General features: G+C 42.2%; 3 protein-coding genes across 3 annotated transcripts; 1 reads left to right on the plus strand and 2 right to left on the minus strand.

Annotated features, from left to right (window-relative positions):
* Positions 1-472: 472 nt before the first annotated feature.
* Positions 473-5,754, plus strand: fam117ba (family with sequence similarity 117 member Ba). Its single transcript, XM_085914720.1, has 8 exons — positions 473-897; positions 1,769-1,974; positions 2,052-2,135; positions 2,218-2,328; positions 2,480-2,623; positions 2,798-3,002; positions 3,496-3,616; positions 4,235-5,754. The coding sequence occupies exons 2-8, from the start codon at positions 1,954-1,956 to the stop codon at positions 4,458-4,460; spliced, it is 912 nt and encodes a 303-aa protein (XP_085770846.1). The 5' UTR covers positions 473-897; positions 1,769-1,953; the 3' UTR covers positions 4,461-5,754.
* A 1,096-nt stretch (positions 5,755-6,850) lies between these two features.
* Positions 6,851-11,834, minus strand: ical1 (islet cell autoantigen 1-like). The gene is made up of 13 exons (XM_085925736.1): positions 11,664-11,834; positions 11,191-11,222; positions 10,955-11,108; positions 10,497-10,569; positions 10,286-10,409; positions 10,018-10,216; positions 9,818-9,943; positions 8,938-9,036; positions 8,782-8,864; positions 8,451-8,497; positions 7,912-8,202; positions 7,745-7,840; positions 6,851-7,677 (listed from the first exon to the last, which is right to left on the minus strand). The coding sequence occupies exons 2-13, from the start codon at positions 11,196-11,198 to the stop codon at positions 7,562-7,564; spliced, it is 1,416 nt and encodes a 471-aa protein (XP_085781862.1). The 5' UTR covers positions 11,199-11,222; positions 11,664-11,834; the 3' UTR covers positions 6,851-7,561.
* A 363-nt stretch (positions 11,835-12,197) lies between these two features.
* On the minus strand, positions 12,198-16,145 carry wdr12 (WD repeat domain 12). Its single transcript, XM_085918844.1, has 13 exons — positions 15,946-16,145; positions 15,664-15,758; positions 15,046-15,140; positions 14,859-14,965; positions 14,661-14,776; positions 14,342-14,496; positions 14,226-14,271; positions 13,676-13,761; positions 13,460-13,600; positions 13,263-13,368; positions 13,039-13,171; positions 12,527-12,599; positions 12,198-12,443 (listed from the first exon to the last, which is right to left on the minus strand). Exons 1-13 carry the CDS (start codon positions 15,984-15,986, stop codon positions 12,366-12,368), a joined length of 1,272 nt encoding a protein of 423 aa, XP_085774970.1. The 5' UTR covers positions 15,987-16,145; the 3' UTR covers positions 12,198-12,365.
* Positions 16,146-16,387: the final 242 nt, after the last annotated feature.

Consider the following 16,387-nt stretch of genomic DNA (forward strand, 5'->3'; position numbering starts at 1 on the left):
TTGCTGAGTTTCGTGCAATCTTGTTGTTACTGGTACTCGGAGGGGGATTTAAACATGCAATCAACACAGTACTCATGTTTTTGTTCTTGAAGGGAAAAAATGAAAATAATACTCAAACTTCCTGAAGGTCTGCTGACATTATTGAATATATCACTATAAATAGATTTCTGCCTATGACTATGCATGTTTTTAATTATCTTACCTTTTCACAAAACTACTTACTTACTTATTTCCCGCACATTCCCATGAATCATATTGAACGTTTAGGAGTATTTCCCAAACTACCCAGCATTATTTTTCATCTAATTTTACTGGGACACATTCAGAATTGACTGGAAATGATTGAGAAACATTTAGTAATCATTCTACAACGCTTCTTAGTATTAACGACAATGAAAAGGGATCTATCACGAGGGTTATATCGAAAACCCTGGCCGGAAGTTGCATATAATTCTTCTTGCTTTACACTGGTCCTCCTCCCATCGTGCCAAGCGAAGCTAGTCGAGCATCACCGCCCTTCTACCTTCTTTTTATCCTTTCTGTCTTTCCCCATTTCTGTAATTTTTTACCCCTTCCGAATACCACCTAATGCAAAGATCGTCTTTTTTCCGTTTCCTACATTTCCCCTTCGATCGCAAAGCCCTTTATATTTTATTTTTTTGTTTTTGCTAGCCGCCAGTGTAACGCGACTACCCCCCCAAAAAGATCCAGCGTCGCTTATTCTGACGCCATATGTGTCATCAATTTGATCATCCTTCACCTTTTACGTGTGTGTTGAAATTGGCAAATGTCCTCCTCGTTCTGTTACTACCCTCGGTAGCATTTTAGAAGCATCAGTCGGGTGGACGACGAGCTCCCATGCTACTTTGCGCACCGTGCATCTTCTCACCTTTGCAGGTAAGTCACGCTCGACCCCCCTTAAGATCTTCGTACTCAGTAGTAGGAAACCTGGAGGATAATGTGTCCATTTATTTAGCTTTAGAACTATTCCAAAAGGTTGCTGGCAATCGTGGCTCAGAAAGGGTGCATTATTTACTTTTAATGGCCAGTGAGCTAAATTGATCATTTCTATTTTTATAACTTTTATATTTTGCCCGTATAATATCCTCATCAAACTTGTGAACTTTAGACTAGTGTATTTGTTTCTCAAATGACAAACATGTTGTTAATTGCATTTTCTGTGGAGAAAGTCAGAGTTTTGTCTAACTTGACAATTGGGCTAGTAATTTTGGTCACAACTTTATGTGTGCATGTATATATCATGTACACAGAGAGAGAGAGAGGGGGGGAGGGGGGAGAGAGAGAGAGAGAGAGAGAGAGAGAGAGAGAGAGAGAGAGAGAGAGAGAGAGAGAGAGAGAGAGAGAGAGAGAGAGAGAGAGAGAGAGAGAGAGAGAGAGAGAGAGAGAGAGAGAGAGAGAGAGAGAGAGACTAATATTGCTGAAGCTAGGCAGAGGTTGTGTTTGGCCTTGTTCCCTCGCAACAGCTGCACTGGTCAAAGACCCTGACCAAATTTAGATACAGAATTGGAACATGTGCTCTATGGATATCTGTTGTTTAAAATGTTGATGCTAGAAGATGGTGTCAGCAGATGCTTATCAGGGTCAGCCGGGCATTGCCCCCCTCTGTGTCTTCCTTAAAATGTGTTAATGCTGGTGGGGATTAACATCAATCTGGTACCATGACGCACAAGCCGACTAACTAAGCAGGTGGGCGATGTCATGTTTACATTTCCAGGACAATCTTTCACCTCCTTCTCTCCTTCCTCAGAAATCATCAGTGGCCTTAAACTAAATCATACGACCTCCCCTTCGGCGGCCCTTGGTACCTTCCTCATTCTCCTGTCCGTTCCTCATCATCTCGCCCAGCTGTGGCCCTCACAGGGCGCGACCGCTGGCACTCACCTGGAAGGTCCTTGGCCTCAGGACGACTGCCAGCACAAACACCTTTCCTATATGAGGGACAAGGCCACACAGGTAAACCTGGTTCAAGCTCAACTCGTAAGTCAAGGTCCTACTTGAGTGTTGACTGTTATTTTGTGTGTGTGTGTCAGACCCCCAGGGCCTGGGCAGATGAGAGGAGGCGTGGTTCTCACAAGCGTTCGGCCTCCTGCGGGAGCACCGATCAGCTCAAGGAGGTCGTTAGAAACGTTCATTTTCTAATTTCACATTGAAAATATCAAGAGAGAATGAAAGTGAAAAAGCAAATGTGTGGTTCAGATCGCTAAGCTGCGTCAGCAACTCCAGCGCAGCAAGCGGAGCAGCCGCCATCGGAGGGACAAAGAGCGCAAGTCGCCCTTCAATGGCAGCCATACCATCATGCAGTCGCAGGTGAGCAATAGTGCCCACGTGGGAAAGTAGTAATTGGTCTCAAGGAAGTTATGCATCTTGACTGTTCCATCTGTAAATCATTTCTCTTTAAGGATAATGTGTTTGAAATCATGAGTTTCTATACTTTCCTTACTTTGTGTGTGTTCCACAGGGGCCCATGCCCAAGACCATTTTGATCCCCATCCCCATAGCCAAGTCATCCGCTCCTCGTTTCCGCAACAGCGTAGAGGGTCTCAACCAGGAGATTGAGCGCATCATCATTCGAGACACCCCCGAGAAGGATGAGGCCATCGCTGTGGGTGACATCCGTATTTGTAGCCATGCTTTAAAGCCTTTTCCTGTTTAAATGATGGCAATGTATTCATATTTCTTTGACTTGCAGGCTTTATGTGGCATAAACATAAATCAGTCAATCCTGTCAAATTACAACAATATGTCAACATGTGGATGGCATTCTTGCCTTGTTTAGCCACAGGACGTTCCCGACGGGCACCGCGCGCCGCCTCCCGTCCCACCGCGGCGCAGCAGCAGCACTCGCAGTATCGACACGCAGACCCCCTCGGGGGGCGGCCTGAGCGGGAGCAACAGCAGCAGCCGCCCCGACTCCATCTCACCATCCTACCTCACCGTCCTCAACGATGCGGTCGGCGGCGGCAGCCCCTATGAGGACAAAGGTGTTGATGTTATATTTCTCCCACTTCTTTCATACTCGCTATGCTAATAGTAATGACCTGGAGGCCTTCTCGGTTGAAATATTTCGTGTATGGCAGAAAGATCGAGACACAGCTGTGCAGCCTTCTCTGCCCCCACCTCCAGGATTCCTCCTCTGTGCGATAGATAGATAGATAGATAGATAGATAGATAGATAGATAGATAGATAGATAGATAGATAGATAGATAGATAGATAGATAGATAGATAGATAGATAGATAGATAGATAGATAGATAGATAGATAGATAGATAGATAGATAGATAGATAGATAGATAGATAGATAGATAGATAGATAGATAGATAGATAGATAGATAATGTGTGACCTTGTAGTCTTAACTGAAATCAACTCGTGCTATGTGTGTGCAAAGACAGAGTAGAAATATCGAAGTACTAATTCAAGTCCTGTACTTAATTGAAGTGAATGTAACCTTTTTCCAATGTGTATGTCCTCAGAGCTGGGCCCCTGCTCACCGCTGCCAAAATATGCCGCCTCTCCGCGACCCAACAACAGTTACACGTTCAAGAGAGAACCTCCAGAGGGTTGTGAGAAAGTCAGAGTGTCCGAGGAGTCTCTGTATGTGGAAAAGTTGTATTTTTTGGGGGGGGGGGGGGTTACAGAGCCCCAGACATGGCCTCAATTGTTGCCACAATATACAGTCATAAAAGTTCACACACATTTCATGAGCATGAATACAATGTATGCGCAAAATACAAATTCTGTCATTCCTTGACAGTTGGCTAAATAATTTGAGCACACATTTTAGAAACGTCTCTTGGCACACCACTAAACAAAGTGAAGCAAAAAGAGAGTTACACATCATTTTTTTTATAAGCAACCAAAATAATTTGCCTTGGCTCGTTAATGTTAACACATGATGAAAAACACTATAGACGTGATAACATTGATAGTTGTGAACAATTTAAGCAAATGGTGGCAGATAATATCACAACACTTGCGGACAAATATTTTGTCATCTGTGAAAAACAACTACAATTATTCAGCCTGACCGATTGAGTAATTGGCCAGCCGTTATACGAGTTGATTCACTTTTTGCCTTGAGCCCTAAGAATTACTGCCCACCCAGTTAGCAAAGAATCAGTTGTTTTTGTCATTTCTGTGGCTCTGTAGTTTTGTTTGAATTTGCCTGACAACCAAACTGTAAAAATACTAAAGTGTACTTGTTTGTTGCAGCCCCAAAAGCCTGCAGCAGGTCCCGCCGTTTCTCTGTCCCGACCGCAACAAGGTCAACTTCATCCCCAACAGCGGCTCCGCCTTCTGCCTGGTCAGCATCCTCAAGCCCCTGCTTCCGGCGCCGGACCTTAACTTTCGCTCCGGAGTGGGCCTGCGCAGTCTGTCCCCGTCGCTGGTGCCTCTGTCCACCCAGCCCTGCCTCCTGGAGGAGCCCGAGAGCTTCTAACCAGCACCTTGAACACCTTCAAGCTCGGCAAAGAAGAAAAATCAAAAAAGGCCTTCAGCATGCTAGCTCTCTGATGTCTTTGTTCAAATGACGCTTTCCACTGCCTCGCCTCCTCCCCCGTAAAACCGATCTCATTGCTGTCTTATTGTTTTGAAAGGAAAAGGGCATAACAAATTTTTCACCGTATGATACCATGACGCCTTTCCACAGACATATCTTTTTTTGTATCTCTACTTCTTTCTATATAATATGCCTTCCACTACAAAAGACCATGGTGCTGCCAGATTGTAGCGAAACTTGAAGGGTTAAAAGTTACAAAAAAAAAGAAAAAATGTGCCTGACATTTTTGAGGACACTACTCCATTTCCTAAAACTGATGTAGCGCCTCCACCTTTTCCTTAAAGTTTCAAGGGGGCGGTGCCAACCAAATTCTTACATTTAGGCCAAAGTTAATTCCAAGCTGTGTAACTCCATCCTCATTTCACATTTTTGACTTGACAACAATTAGAAAAAGTCCACACACACACACTTAAAAAAAAAAAAAAAAAAAATTTCACCAGCCCCTTAACTCATCCATTTTTCTCATTACGATCTGCACGTCATCCAAGTCCAAAGAGTCCATTTCGGCAGTGTCCCCTACATTGCGTTAACAAACTGTGGCGCAGATGGCAGTGGTTACCATGGCAATGAACAAACTCCTTGAACCGGTGTCGACCTGCTACATCTTTGGACAGTAGACTGTCATCAGCAAATGACTGCAGTGCTAAACTACACCCAGCACGACACACACACACACACATCAACACCCTCAAGGAAAAAAAAAACAGCACAACACACAAAGAACCCAATTATCGATGACCTTATGACACAATAACGTTCCGAGAGCACCCCAGCCCTCCGTGTGCCATAGGAATGTACTAGGATGTACATAAATATACCGTATGAGCTAACAAAGACGTGTATCTGACTCGAGTGAAAAATTGTAAAGGCCCACTCAAGCAGATACAATTCAAGCCTGTCCCTATCTTCAAATTGCGCCACTGAGTACTGTGAATTACATGTTATCATTATTGTGAATAGTAATGTATTTATTTACCAGACTGCGGTCAAATTCAGAATAGCCAATGTCATCATCCATCTCAGGTTGAGGTGAATTGAGCAACAGCTGCAATGTATGTCAACAACAGTAAACACAATGGGAATGTCTAGCAGACGAGCAGTACAAGAACAACCTGATTTGGATTTTTTACTTTTTTTTTTTGTCTTTTTTTGCAAGAATTAAATTGTCATGTTCCAAAAATGTTGTGGTTTTTTTTTTTTTAACTTCATAACCATCATGTTTGGAATTTGTAGCTCATGACATTATTTTGACCAAAAAACACAAAGTGTTAGAATCGGGGGAGAAAAAAAACATTTCAACAAACACTTAATATTGTCTTCTGTTAAGTTATCTCCTCTTGCTCCGCTTTCACCTATGTGGATGCGAACCATTTGCATCAACGCTTTAGTTACGAACTAATATCTTAATGCAAAAGTGTAAGGCCTTGATTTTGGACTGAATTTCCAATTTAAGATCTTTAAATATGACAGTAATATACATCATCATATTGTACCTTAATTCCTTGTTTATACAAGACTGAATTGAACAATAACAGATAACAGGAGCATTTTAGTACAGTAACACTATCATTTTAAGGCTGAAAACTTTCCACCATAACACTATTTATCATTTTTGTAAAGATAATAGTTTTAGTTCCCAAAACAGTTTTCAACATTCCAAAATGGGAAGTGAGAGTTAAAGAAGCAAAATCACAGAATGAAAAGTAAGATTGGTTAAGAAAAAGAAAAAAAAAAAGTGTTGGGTCTGGCAAATCTATTTCTTGCAAAGGAACAGAGGGTCAAATTTGCACATGAATACTGAACAGTTAAAGTGTAGGTTGAGAAATAAATGAACTTCCCAGAAGCACAAACGTTTTGCTCCAGTTTATTGTTAACCTGATACCATTTGTAGATCCTTAAGTTAAATAAAATACATGAAACAAAGCATATGTGATTAGATAAATACATTCTTAAAGAGTAGACAGCAAGTGACAGAGTAAACAGTAAATACTACCTTCAGTATGAAACTTTTAACTCTTTAAAGCTCAGGTAGAAGTAGTTAGTGTCCTTGTATCACGCTAAAATGAGTTCAAATACAGTAGTAACAACCGTAATAGGAACTGTATTTCACTCCCTTTGGACATTTCAAAATAATTTGCTGTCATATTGTTGCAACCTAATTTAAAAGTGTAATCTTGCCCTTTAGCACATTTGGTATAATTTGGGAGAAACCCATGTTCAATATGTAAATGTTGTATTTACATAATATGTCATAATAACAACATTCACAATTCCCATTTGCATATAAAAAGGTTCAGTCCTAAACAGAAGTGGATTGCAGGTGTACTGCCATGGCACATCCTTAAAGTAAATTACAGAAGAAAAAAGGTGGGACCAATACAGGAGAAATCAGCGTAAAGCTATACTTGGCAAAACATCAATTACTGGCCCTCCTGGTGTCAAACTCAACACTGGTCAGGAGTTAACTTTTTTTATTTTATGTCAAATTACTGATTCAAATATTAGCAGCGAGCTTAATTCATTGAAAATGTCTAAACCATATAAAGAGTCCACTTCTCTTATTTGATGGTTCGGTGCAGCGTCCCTTTCAAAATCCTTCTGCTCGTGTCAGTTTCTCACATGAATAATCTTAATGCGTTAAGTTGTGTATTAGTTGTGTGCTCTTCAACACACAGAGTTTTGTGGAGCTCCAATGGGCTCTGGGAATGTGTTCACAGACACACATGTACGCCACATATTTATCAGTGTACGTGTTCAAAATCTTCTTTGGAATGTGTTGTGTATGCCATAAAGCCCCGAACGTAAAAGCCGCACCCTGTAGGCACAAGCAGAAGGATGAAAAGTCATGGCAAACACAAAAGAGTCTGGAACGTTATATGTGCGGTGTGAGGGTGCAAAAATGGATGCCAAAAAACAGACATCAACAGCTCCCAAACTGAAAAGTTGGCTAACTTAAGTGTCGTTCAAGATCATACGCAGTTTCAGGCGTTCAGAAGCTCATCCGCGGAGCGTCCAATAGCGTCGGGGTTGGAGAGTGGGTCCAGGTCCGCAAACAGGTTGAACCAAGCGGACATATCTCTAGATCCACCTGTAGTAGCTGGACCCACGTTCACATTTGAATACCAAATCATGATTTTTAGAAGAATAACAATTACTCGGTTTACCGTTGGTTACAGAAGCAGGAGCCGGCGTAGCTGATTGGTTCTGTGCGAGAGGTGGTTGAAGGGGCGGTGCTTGAAACATAGGTGGAGTAGACCAGCCTGCTAGACAAACACATGGGCAATGAGAAGAAGCAATATCAGCCTCTCACCAACTGGGGGACAAGGCCCACCTGTGGAACTCAGACTGTGATCCAGGAGCTGGGAAGGCAAGAAGCCAGTCGGGCTGAGGGAGGTGCACCGTGGCGCAGGGGCGGCGTGACCTGCCGGTTGAGCCGGCTCGGTTGCAGCCGACCCGCCGGCGGGAGCGTCGAAGAGCCCGAAAGCATCCTGCCATTCCCCGCTGAAGTCGTCACTCACCCCCAAGCTGGGACTGAGCAAGTCTTTGAGGAAAGCCATGTCACCCTGTTCGCCATCTTCATCCTCAGGTCTTGACTCCATGCCAGTGGAGTCCGGAAAAACACCTTTGAGATGAGTCATGAGGTAACGCGAGTCATTCACTGACTAGCAGGTTCTTTAACTGAGAACCGTTGAGAAAAAAAAATCATTCCATATTAAATTACAATTGCGACAGGCACCCGAGATATGATTCTTAACAGAAATTGTACGCTGTATTGGCCTAAGGCCCCCTAAAGCCAGTGATTTTAACCAGACAGTGACAAATCATTATTAAGTGTACCGTAATTCATCAATTGAATAAAAGCTTCCATACCTGAGTCAGCTGCATGTCCCGATGCGTCGTCATCCAAGCACACCAGACTGGGGGATATTAAAATAAGGCTAGTTTGAGTAATAATCATGGATTTAAGAACAACCAAAGCATAGACAGAGAAAAGTTTGTGGGGGTGGGTTAGGGGAGGGGTCAAAACCAAACTCTGTTGGGTTTTTCCAACTACAACACACAAAATAGTCCTGACAATCATTTAATTGTCTTCACAGAAAAAAAAAAAGAATTTATCTATCCATCTACTCTTAATCTAGACAGCCATCTATCCATCGACTACGTTGGGCAATTTGCATTTTGGTAGTTTGGGTTACCCCACCTGTCGGTGTTTCCCTGTGGAATCTGCTCATTTTGCTCTTGTGGTTGCGCTGCCGTTATTTCTTCCAATGGGTCCCGCAGGTCCTGCCAGGGGATTGGATGAGGAATGAAGACAGAGCTAAAAAGCTGGCTCCATGGCGGAGCATCATCTACCCACCTTGAGTGTGGTGAACTGATATGGCACGTGTCCCTTGAAGGCATCATGGATGCTCGACAGGGTTTGGGCTGTCTTTTCCCAGAACTGAAGCAGGGTGGACTGCGGGCACAGGGAATGTGTGTGAAAAGCAGACAAATGAATAAGTGCATTTAGACTTTTGCCTGTTGTCGTTGTGCTCGTTATTCTCTTGTCCCTGCGCTGACTTTGCATCTCCTCTATCTTGCTTCATCACTGAGTCAACCTTCTATTCTTCTTCTTCTCTGTCTCTCGGTTCAAGGCAGATGTTAACTCCACAGGTTCTGGGTTTGGTTGCAGATTTCTTCCTAAGGTGGGCCAATGCAAAACGTCATAGCTGGGCTAACAAACATGATCGGTTTTGCTGCGTTATATAAGCAACCAATATTTGAACACAAATAGTGGAGCAACACATGCAGCAAGACAATTTGATAAGACTCACTGGCATATATTCGTCATTCTCTGCGACAAATGAGTGATATGACTGTCCTCTCCTTGTGTGTCCGTATGCACTTATTACACTGCCCCCCGGTGGCCAAGGCAAACATGCAAACATAGCAGGAGGTGCCACACAATCGTAATTACTTAATCAGGAAGAGCAAACTGTTTTGATTTACAGTCGATTTAATGACTATATCTTTATAAAATGTACAACATTATTTATAGCGCATTAGTTTCCATATTTTAAAGCATATTATTATGGGGGCGGGGTCAGGCATTGCTCATAGAAAGAATGATACTCTCATGGCACTACTGTATGTCGAGTGCAGCGTTTTCATCTTTGAACTGCTTAATGTGTAAGGTGGAATAACTAATTGGTGCTATGAAACGGCACTTGACTAAAAGGTAGAGTATTTGGGCCAACCTGATAATTGCAAAGCGAGTGTGAGAGCATGTTGCAGCGGCTGGCACCCAGCATGTCCACCTTCTGGCACACATCGTTCTTTAGCTTCTCAAAGTGGCTTTTGGTAGCCCTCACTTGGCCTTGGACCTGCCAAGAGATCAAATTGCTTAGTCCAACCACCGTCCACAAACAAGGACCAATGGGGGAACTTCAATCCTGACCTTGCGGAACTTTTCCAGCTGTTTGTACGTGTCGGGGTCGAGTTCTTGAGAGACGTCTTTCATCCAGAGCAAAGCTCCTCTGTACTCCGTGCGAGCCTTCTCCATGTAACCGACGGTCAGGAACGTGTCGGCAATCGCACGTCGTCGGAAAGTCTCGACTTCCTGGTGCAAACGTTTCAGCGGCGCACAGAGCGCCATCCTGTAGAGAATATAAACAAAGCTCGTCTAGTGTGGTGTGCCCTCATCTACGGAGTCTCGTGCCTCTAACCTCTTCTTGGCAGAGGTGCAAAGGGCCTTGCTGGTGGCATCCATCATGTTGCCAGCCTTGGTGCGGTCGTGTTCAGCTTGGAAGCGGAGGAAGAGGCCGAGCTCGTTTTCCTCCTGGGACAAACCTTCAGAGAACAAACGGTTTGCCGGCCTTTGCTATTGTCACTTTGGGTGGACCGAAAGCTTTGGCGACGTCGGGACTCTCAACTTACGTGTGATCCGATGCTGGTACTTTTCAATCACCTTGAGCAACTCGGTGCAAGTAGACTGAACCGAGCGGAAGAACTGCAAAAACCAAATGAGAAAGATGGCTGACTATGACCCTTTATTACCAACAGGAAATAGGTTTTAATTGACAGCAGCGTGACATATGTATAATGTCTGCTAATGGGAACACATCCATGTACCACAAGTTATGATTAGTGATATCACATTAGGGATGTTGTCTATGTTAACTTATGTTGGCTTTTAACAGCAAATATGAATTAGTATTACGGAAAATGGAATGAAAATGAAAAGTGCTTTGACTCTTTAATTAGATATGTACCAAAATCAAAAGCAGGTCCAGTGAACGGTTTAATTTCGTGTTTTTAAACCTTGTGTGCAAGACTAACAAATAAGGAAAGACATATTCTTTCTTTGCTTCTTAGTCTTAGCGATCTTTTTGTACCTCAAGCTTTGCATCCAGGTCAGCATCAGATGCCACTACATACTCATCCTCTTTCTTGCCCGTGGCCTTGATGAGAACCTGTTTGGTCTTCCAGAACTTCTTCTGCATGCGTGCCACCACTGAGCTGTCCTCACCAAGCAGTTCTCCGACAAACCTACGGCGAGAAAAAAAAACTATCATTTATGATGAATTGTTGATGACAATATATTCTAAGTTGACTATGGATTTATACATACCCATCCATGATTGGGTATCGCTCTTATCCACTCTGCAAGTAAGGAGGTATGACAGTACATTGGTGGTTAAGTTCACTAATGGTTTTGGTGACAACTACTGTACATTATGTACATCTAATATTCCTGTCAATTTCTAGAGCGATCAACCTGCCATAGTCTCACTACAATTTGTTATCTGCATATTTCTTCAACTAATTGTCAGCTAATGTGTAGCATCTGCTACTCGCGCAATGGCAACAGCTGGCTGTCAAAGCAGGTGTTCATTTCACAGACATCGGAGTCGGGAACAATTTAGTCCTCTCAGCATTTGTCTTTAGAGTACAATCATTTAAACCACGTCGATGGTTAATTATCAAAATAAACTAAATTAGTTGTCGACGCCTGCCCGAAAGGAAAACGGGATGGTGTACTCGTAGTACGGCTAGCTAGTTAGCATCTATGCTCTATGTCACGTTAGAAGTTTGCCAACTTACGTTGAAGACAGGAAACAAAAGACTCCCTCTTTATATGATAGTCATGGGTTTAGCGAGGCAAAATGAAAGATTGTTGAATTTGTCGTGAAGTGTCAGACTAGCAACATCTGATAGGAGCTCGCCTAATGTCTTCTCGCGAGATCCATCATTGCTGTGTGTGAGTCAGGGAAACAGGATATGCAAATTAAGCATGACGTAGAGCGTTAACGATCTAAATAATGACGAAGTGGACATGGGTGTCAATTTTGCACCCTATCATCTAATACAGGCAACAAAAAGATTCTCGGTGTTTGGTGCGCAAGAAGTTTTAGTATAAATAATGTTAGATTATAAATACAGTATAAATAATGATGTAAATATAAAACATTTAAAAACTGCATTTTGTGTTGTCTCTGACAAATATTCAAGTTTAAGTTTGATGATGGGAAACATACGAGTGCTAAAGATGGGGAAAAAAAACTTTCACTCCACTGTATATGGGAAAACTGCAATTGATTTAACATAATTTTTTGAGGTGGTGAGCAACTGGATTAAATGAAGAGACAACAATTGGGAGACTTAATACATTTATGCCTGTTAGGGAAATTACATGGCAACAACCCCACTGGAAATGTGTAAAAAAAAAAAAAAAACAAGAGACGAGTCGCAAAAGATTTTGGTGCAGGATCGCACGATTCCATTGACAGAGGATCTCTGATGTGACTATGCTCCCATGTCGGTTGGATAAGCTGAGTATCTATAGGTGTACAATTTATTATCGGCTCCGCCACTTAACATCAGCTGAAAACAGAAACACAAGAGATAAGAAATTATTACGTTTTTCTCCAACAGTTTCTAAAAATACACATCAACGATGATCTTACCCCATTTTCTGTCCAGTCGACACAGAACACTTTATCTTTATGGGCTGCCAAGTCATACAGAGGAGCTTTGCAGCTACAAGATAAAATAGAAGCAATTAAAACCCATTCAACCTATGCAGTATACAAGGACATTGAGGTAGGTGCACATTGCGACAGACCTGGCATTTTCAAATGATTTATATCTGCATCACATCATAACAGAAGCTTCGAAGCGTTTTTGCAATTGACCACCGCAAAAAGTAAATTAATAGTTGCCGCATTGGCCCCGCAAACGAGACAATTGAGGGCTGCACATCTACCGACACGCAACTACAAAAACCGCCATCCTTTGAAGCTCCACATACATTATGGTATACCTTCAATTCATAAATGTTAATAAATATATGACTATATTACATACGTATTGTATTAATATAATGATCAAAACAGAATGTAATTAAACAAGGGCAGATTAACAATTAATAAAAAATACACTCCCAAAGTGATACAATAATAATTCCACAAATTCAGACCTTCTGGTGTCCCACAGTTTGACCAGGTTGTCCAACGATCCGGAAACCAACTGGTGCTCGTGTGACGGGGACCACTTGACAGCGGTGACCCAACCAGTGTGGGAGGTCAGCGACAGCGACACCAGTGAGCCATCTGAAGGAGGCAAAGAGGGTTGAGTTTTTTTTTTTTTTTTTTTTACAAAGATGTGGAGATTTGCCTGACGCCGTAGAAAAGGTGGCAAAACCTTTGGTGCGTGGGTCCCACAGCCTGATGTGTCTGTCTGTGCTGCCGGACGCCAGTCGACGGCACAAAGGAGAGTAGGAAATGCTGTTGAACACTTTAGTGCCCGTCTGTGAATGACACCGTTTCATCGCAAGGTTGTCCAAAAAACTCAGATTCAATCACAGGATTTGAAGTTTAAGATAGAACTGGAGTAACTACCAGGGTTGTTTTCATCTCTCCCGTCTCCACATCCCACAAACGGATGGTGTGGTCCCAGGATGAACTGCAAACCTCCTCGTTGTCACACCACAACACTGAAGAAATAGCCTCGCTGTGCCCAGATAACGTCATAAGAGGCGTCTGTGTGGGGGCAGAAGAATGTTTAAGGGTCACGTCAGCTTCGGAAAAACCAAATTGTGAAGGCCGTGTACTTGCCCGAGTAAGGCCCAACTGCTGGGTCTTCTGTTTCTTCCGTGGCCTGTCCGAGGGCTCCTCGACCTCATCTGCTTCATCAGAGGGAACTGGAAAAGCAAGCAAGTCTTGACGCATGAAATCCCTTTTCTGGCTTATTCAAATTTATTGACTCTCTAGTAGTGGTGTCAGTTAATCGAGTTATTAACTTGATTCATCCAACTCTTTTAATGCCACCAATCTTTTTTAATTGCACGATTAAGGCCTAATAAAATTTTTACTTTTTTCACATACTGTTGCTGCAGAAAAACTACAACAGCTTACAGGATCTTGCGAGACCGGAAATAAACATCAGGCACGCCACACTGGTGACACTAGTCTGGGCTGGTTAAGCAGAGATTTCCTTACATTTAAAAAAAAATAAAAGCATCATATTCTGAATCTTCTTCATATTAAGAGTATCAAAATTTGCTAAAATAATGGGATTTTTTACAATGACTAACAATATAAAATTTGATTAATCGTGGTTACATAATTTAATAGCTTGACAGCATTAGTCTCTAGAGAATGATACCTGCTGACCATATCTTCAACATTTTGTCCCAGGAGCCGCTGCAGAACTGGAAGGAAGGAGCAAGAATGAAAACCAACGTCTGCTTTTTCACATTCTTCTCGGCATCTGGGCTGTACCTTTGAACCAGTGGGGTCCGCGGCGACCGTGTCGACGCTCCCCGTGTGTCCCCGGCAGCAGTGCCTGGCCACTACGTTGTTCTTCTCAGAGTTCCATTCCCACAAGAGAATGGTTTGGTCAAGCGAGGCAGTCAGAAGCAGACAAGTCAGGCCATCTGCACAAACATATTTTTCCTCACTCAGCATGGAGATTTTAAGACAAGCCTTGATCAATGAAGTCCAAATTGTTCTGCATTACATTAGAAATTGTGAACATCATTATTTGAGTAATTGCATTCAAAATTAAAATGATAAAAAAATTCTACAAGAAAAATTCTACCCTTCTTAACCCAGGCGACATCTTTGACGACATCGTTGTGTCCGACCACTTTTGTTATAGCCTTGCCCTCCAAGGACCAGATACTGGCAGTCTTGTCATAAGATCCGGTCAGGATCCTGCCAAAATACAAGGAAAAAAAATATTCTTCTATTACAACGCTGTTGGGAATCCAGGACTTAGTAGCATCGATCCTCTCACCACTCAGCATCTGCATCTACAGAACTAATCCAGTCATCGTGCATCATACACTCCTCGGGTTGTGGCGCCGTGATCCGCTCCACATATTCAATCTCCACAACATCTTCCTGCAACGCACACATATCTAAACATTAGAGCTTGAACTGAATGAGGGCAGACCATATCAAGCATCGAAGCTGAGCCAGACCGTTGATATTCCTTCCGTTTCCATGTGATTGAGAAGTGACGTTCGAAGGAATTGGCCCCTGACCAGGAAGTCAAAGTCCACCTTGGTATGAGATCCTGTGGTGGAGAAAACCAACAAAAGTATTGAAACACAGATTCAAAATTCACTATACATCAGAAACACTGAGTCACGGTGAAAATATAGCAAAATAATTGAGGTCTTATTATACGTGGCCTACAGTGATAATCCTCTTCAGTGTATTTCCTTCAGTTTATATAATTTATTCAATCTTTGGATGTGATTTTGGTTGTGGTTGTAAAATACTAAAGCAATTTTTAAAGAGGTTTGATTGTTTTAGTTGTTTAACAGGACACAGGCATCTTACTGACTCAGTCATGTGGAATGGCTGTCAAAAGCAGACCAAGTCAAAAATGTCCACCCCGCCACAATACTTCTATATTTTGCTGTTTGCAGTTATTTGAATAAGTAGCAAGGCTTGGCTAGTATGAATTTTAAAGGCATCACATCTACTTAAAAAAAAAAAAAAGAGTAACAGAAGTTTAGAAGAAATCCTGAACTTTTCTTAAGGTGATCTTAAATGACCATTGCAGTACTGTATAAAATGAAAAATGATCAAACCATTCTTGGTCTGCAGTAGTTTGTTGATGACATTGCTGAGATCATGGACTTCCGAACTGGCTGGGATGGAGAATGGAACATCATCTATAATGTACCTACAACGAGACATTTTGTTAGACACGCGATATACAGTAGTAAACATCGATAGAGGCAATAGTAGAACGTAACGGCGTTAGTGAGAACAGATTTCCCACCTATGTATTAATTTACTGTACTACATTATTGTAAGTTAGCTATTTGGCTAGGTATGGCATTTTAATCGCATGTTTTATATATTCTTACCTTGGGTTTTCTGTGTAAAATCTAGCTTGTAACTGCGACATTATTAGAATTTATGGTTATGAGATCCACTCAACGAATATTAATTTAAAACAGGACGCCAAGCGTGCTCGTTAATGACATTCTCCGGAGTAAACGTGCAGCAAGCAGACATGCCATGTGGTAGCGAGCAGGAAAAGCAACAGAGTTCAGAGCGATCGATGCAATACGTTGTCGTCCATCTGGAAGTGCATTGTGGGAAGCGATACCCGATGAAGTGATTCGTAGCTGCAATTTTGATTATAAATGATTTATTTGACAATTAAAAATTTTGCTTGTATTGTGACTTGTTTTCTTTCTTCTGTAAGTCAATTGAATGTCTGTTTAAAGCACAAGAGATAGAATGGAATTGTGGCCATGGGGCTGGGGGAAGGAAAATGTCCTTCATTGATAAATAACCAAGCAG

Source organism: Syngnathus leptorhynchus, chromosome 1 (assembly GCF_054491065.1).
Source record: "Syngnathus leptorhynchus isolate UIUO chromosome 1, UIUO_Slep, whole genome shotgun sequence".
NCBI lineage: Eukaryota > Metazoa > Chordata > Actinopteri > Syngnathiformes > Syngnathidae > Syngnathus > Syngnathus leptorhynchus.

Excerpts from the sequence above, each read along its gene's own strand:
- fam117ba (XM_085914720.1), top strand. The coding sequence starts at position 1,954 with ATGAGGGACAAGGCCACACAG. Across the intron at positions 3,003-3,495 it reads CAGCCCCTATGAGGACAAAG|AGCTGGGCCCCTGCTCACCG; the intron begins GTGTTGATGTTA and ends GTATGTCCTCAG. Across the intron at positions 3,617-4,234 it reads AGAGTGTCCGAGGAGTCTCT|CCCCAAAAGCCTGCAGCAGG; the intron begins GTATGTGGAAAA and ends TGTTTGTTGCAG.
- wdr12 (XM_085918844.1), bottom strand. The coding sequence starts at position 15,986 with ATGTCGCAGTTACAAGCTAGATTTTACACAGAAAACCCAAG. Across the intron at positions 15,759-15,945 it reads TTTTACACAGAAAACCCAAG|GTACATTATAGATGATGTTC; the intron begins GTAAGAATATAT and ends GTCTCGTTGTAG. Across the intron at positions 13,601-13,675 it reads AGCAGTTGGGCCTTACTCGG|ACGCCTCTTATGACGTTATC; the intron begins GCAAGTACACGG and ends GCCCCCACACAG.
- ical1 (XM_085925736.1), bottom strand. Across the intron at positions 10,410-10,496 it reads GTACCAGCATCGGATCACAC|GTTTGTCCCAGGAGGAAAAC; the intron begins GTAAGTTGAGAG and ends TGTTCTCTGAAG. Across the intron at positions 8,498-8,781 it reads CCACAGGGAAACACCGACAG|TCTGGTGTGCTTGGATGACG; the intron begins GTGGGGTAACCC and ends AATATCCCCCAG.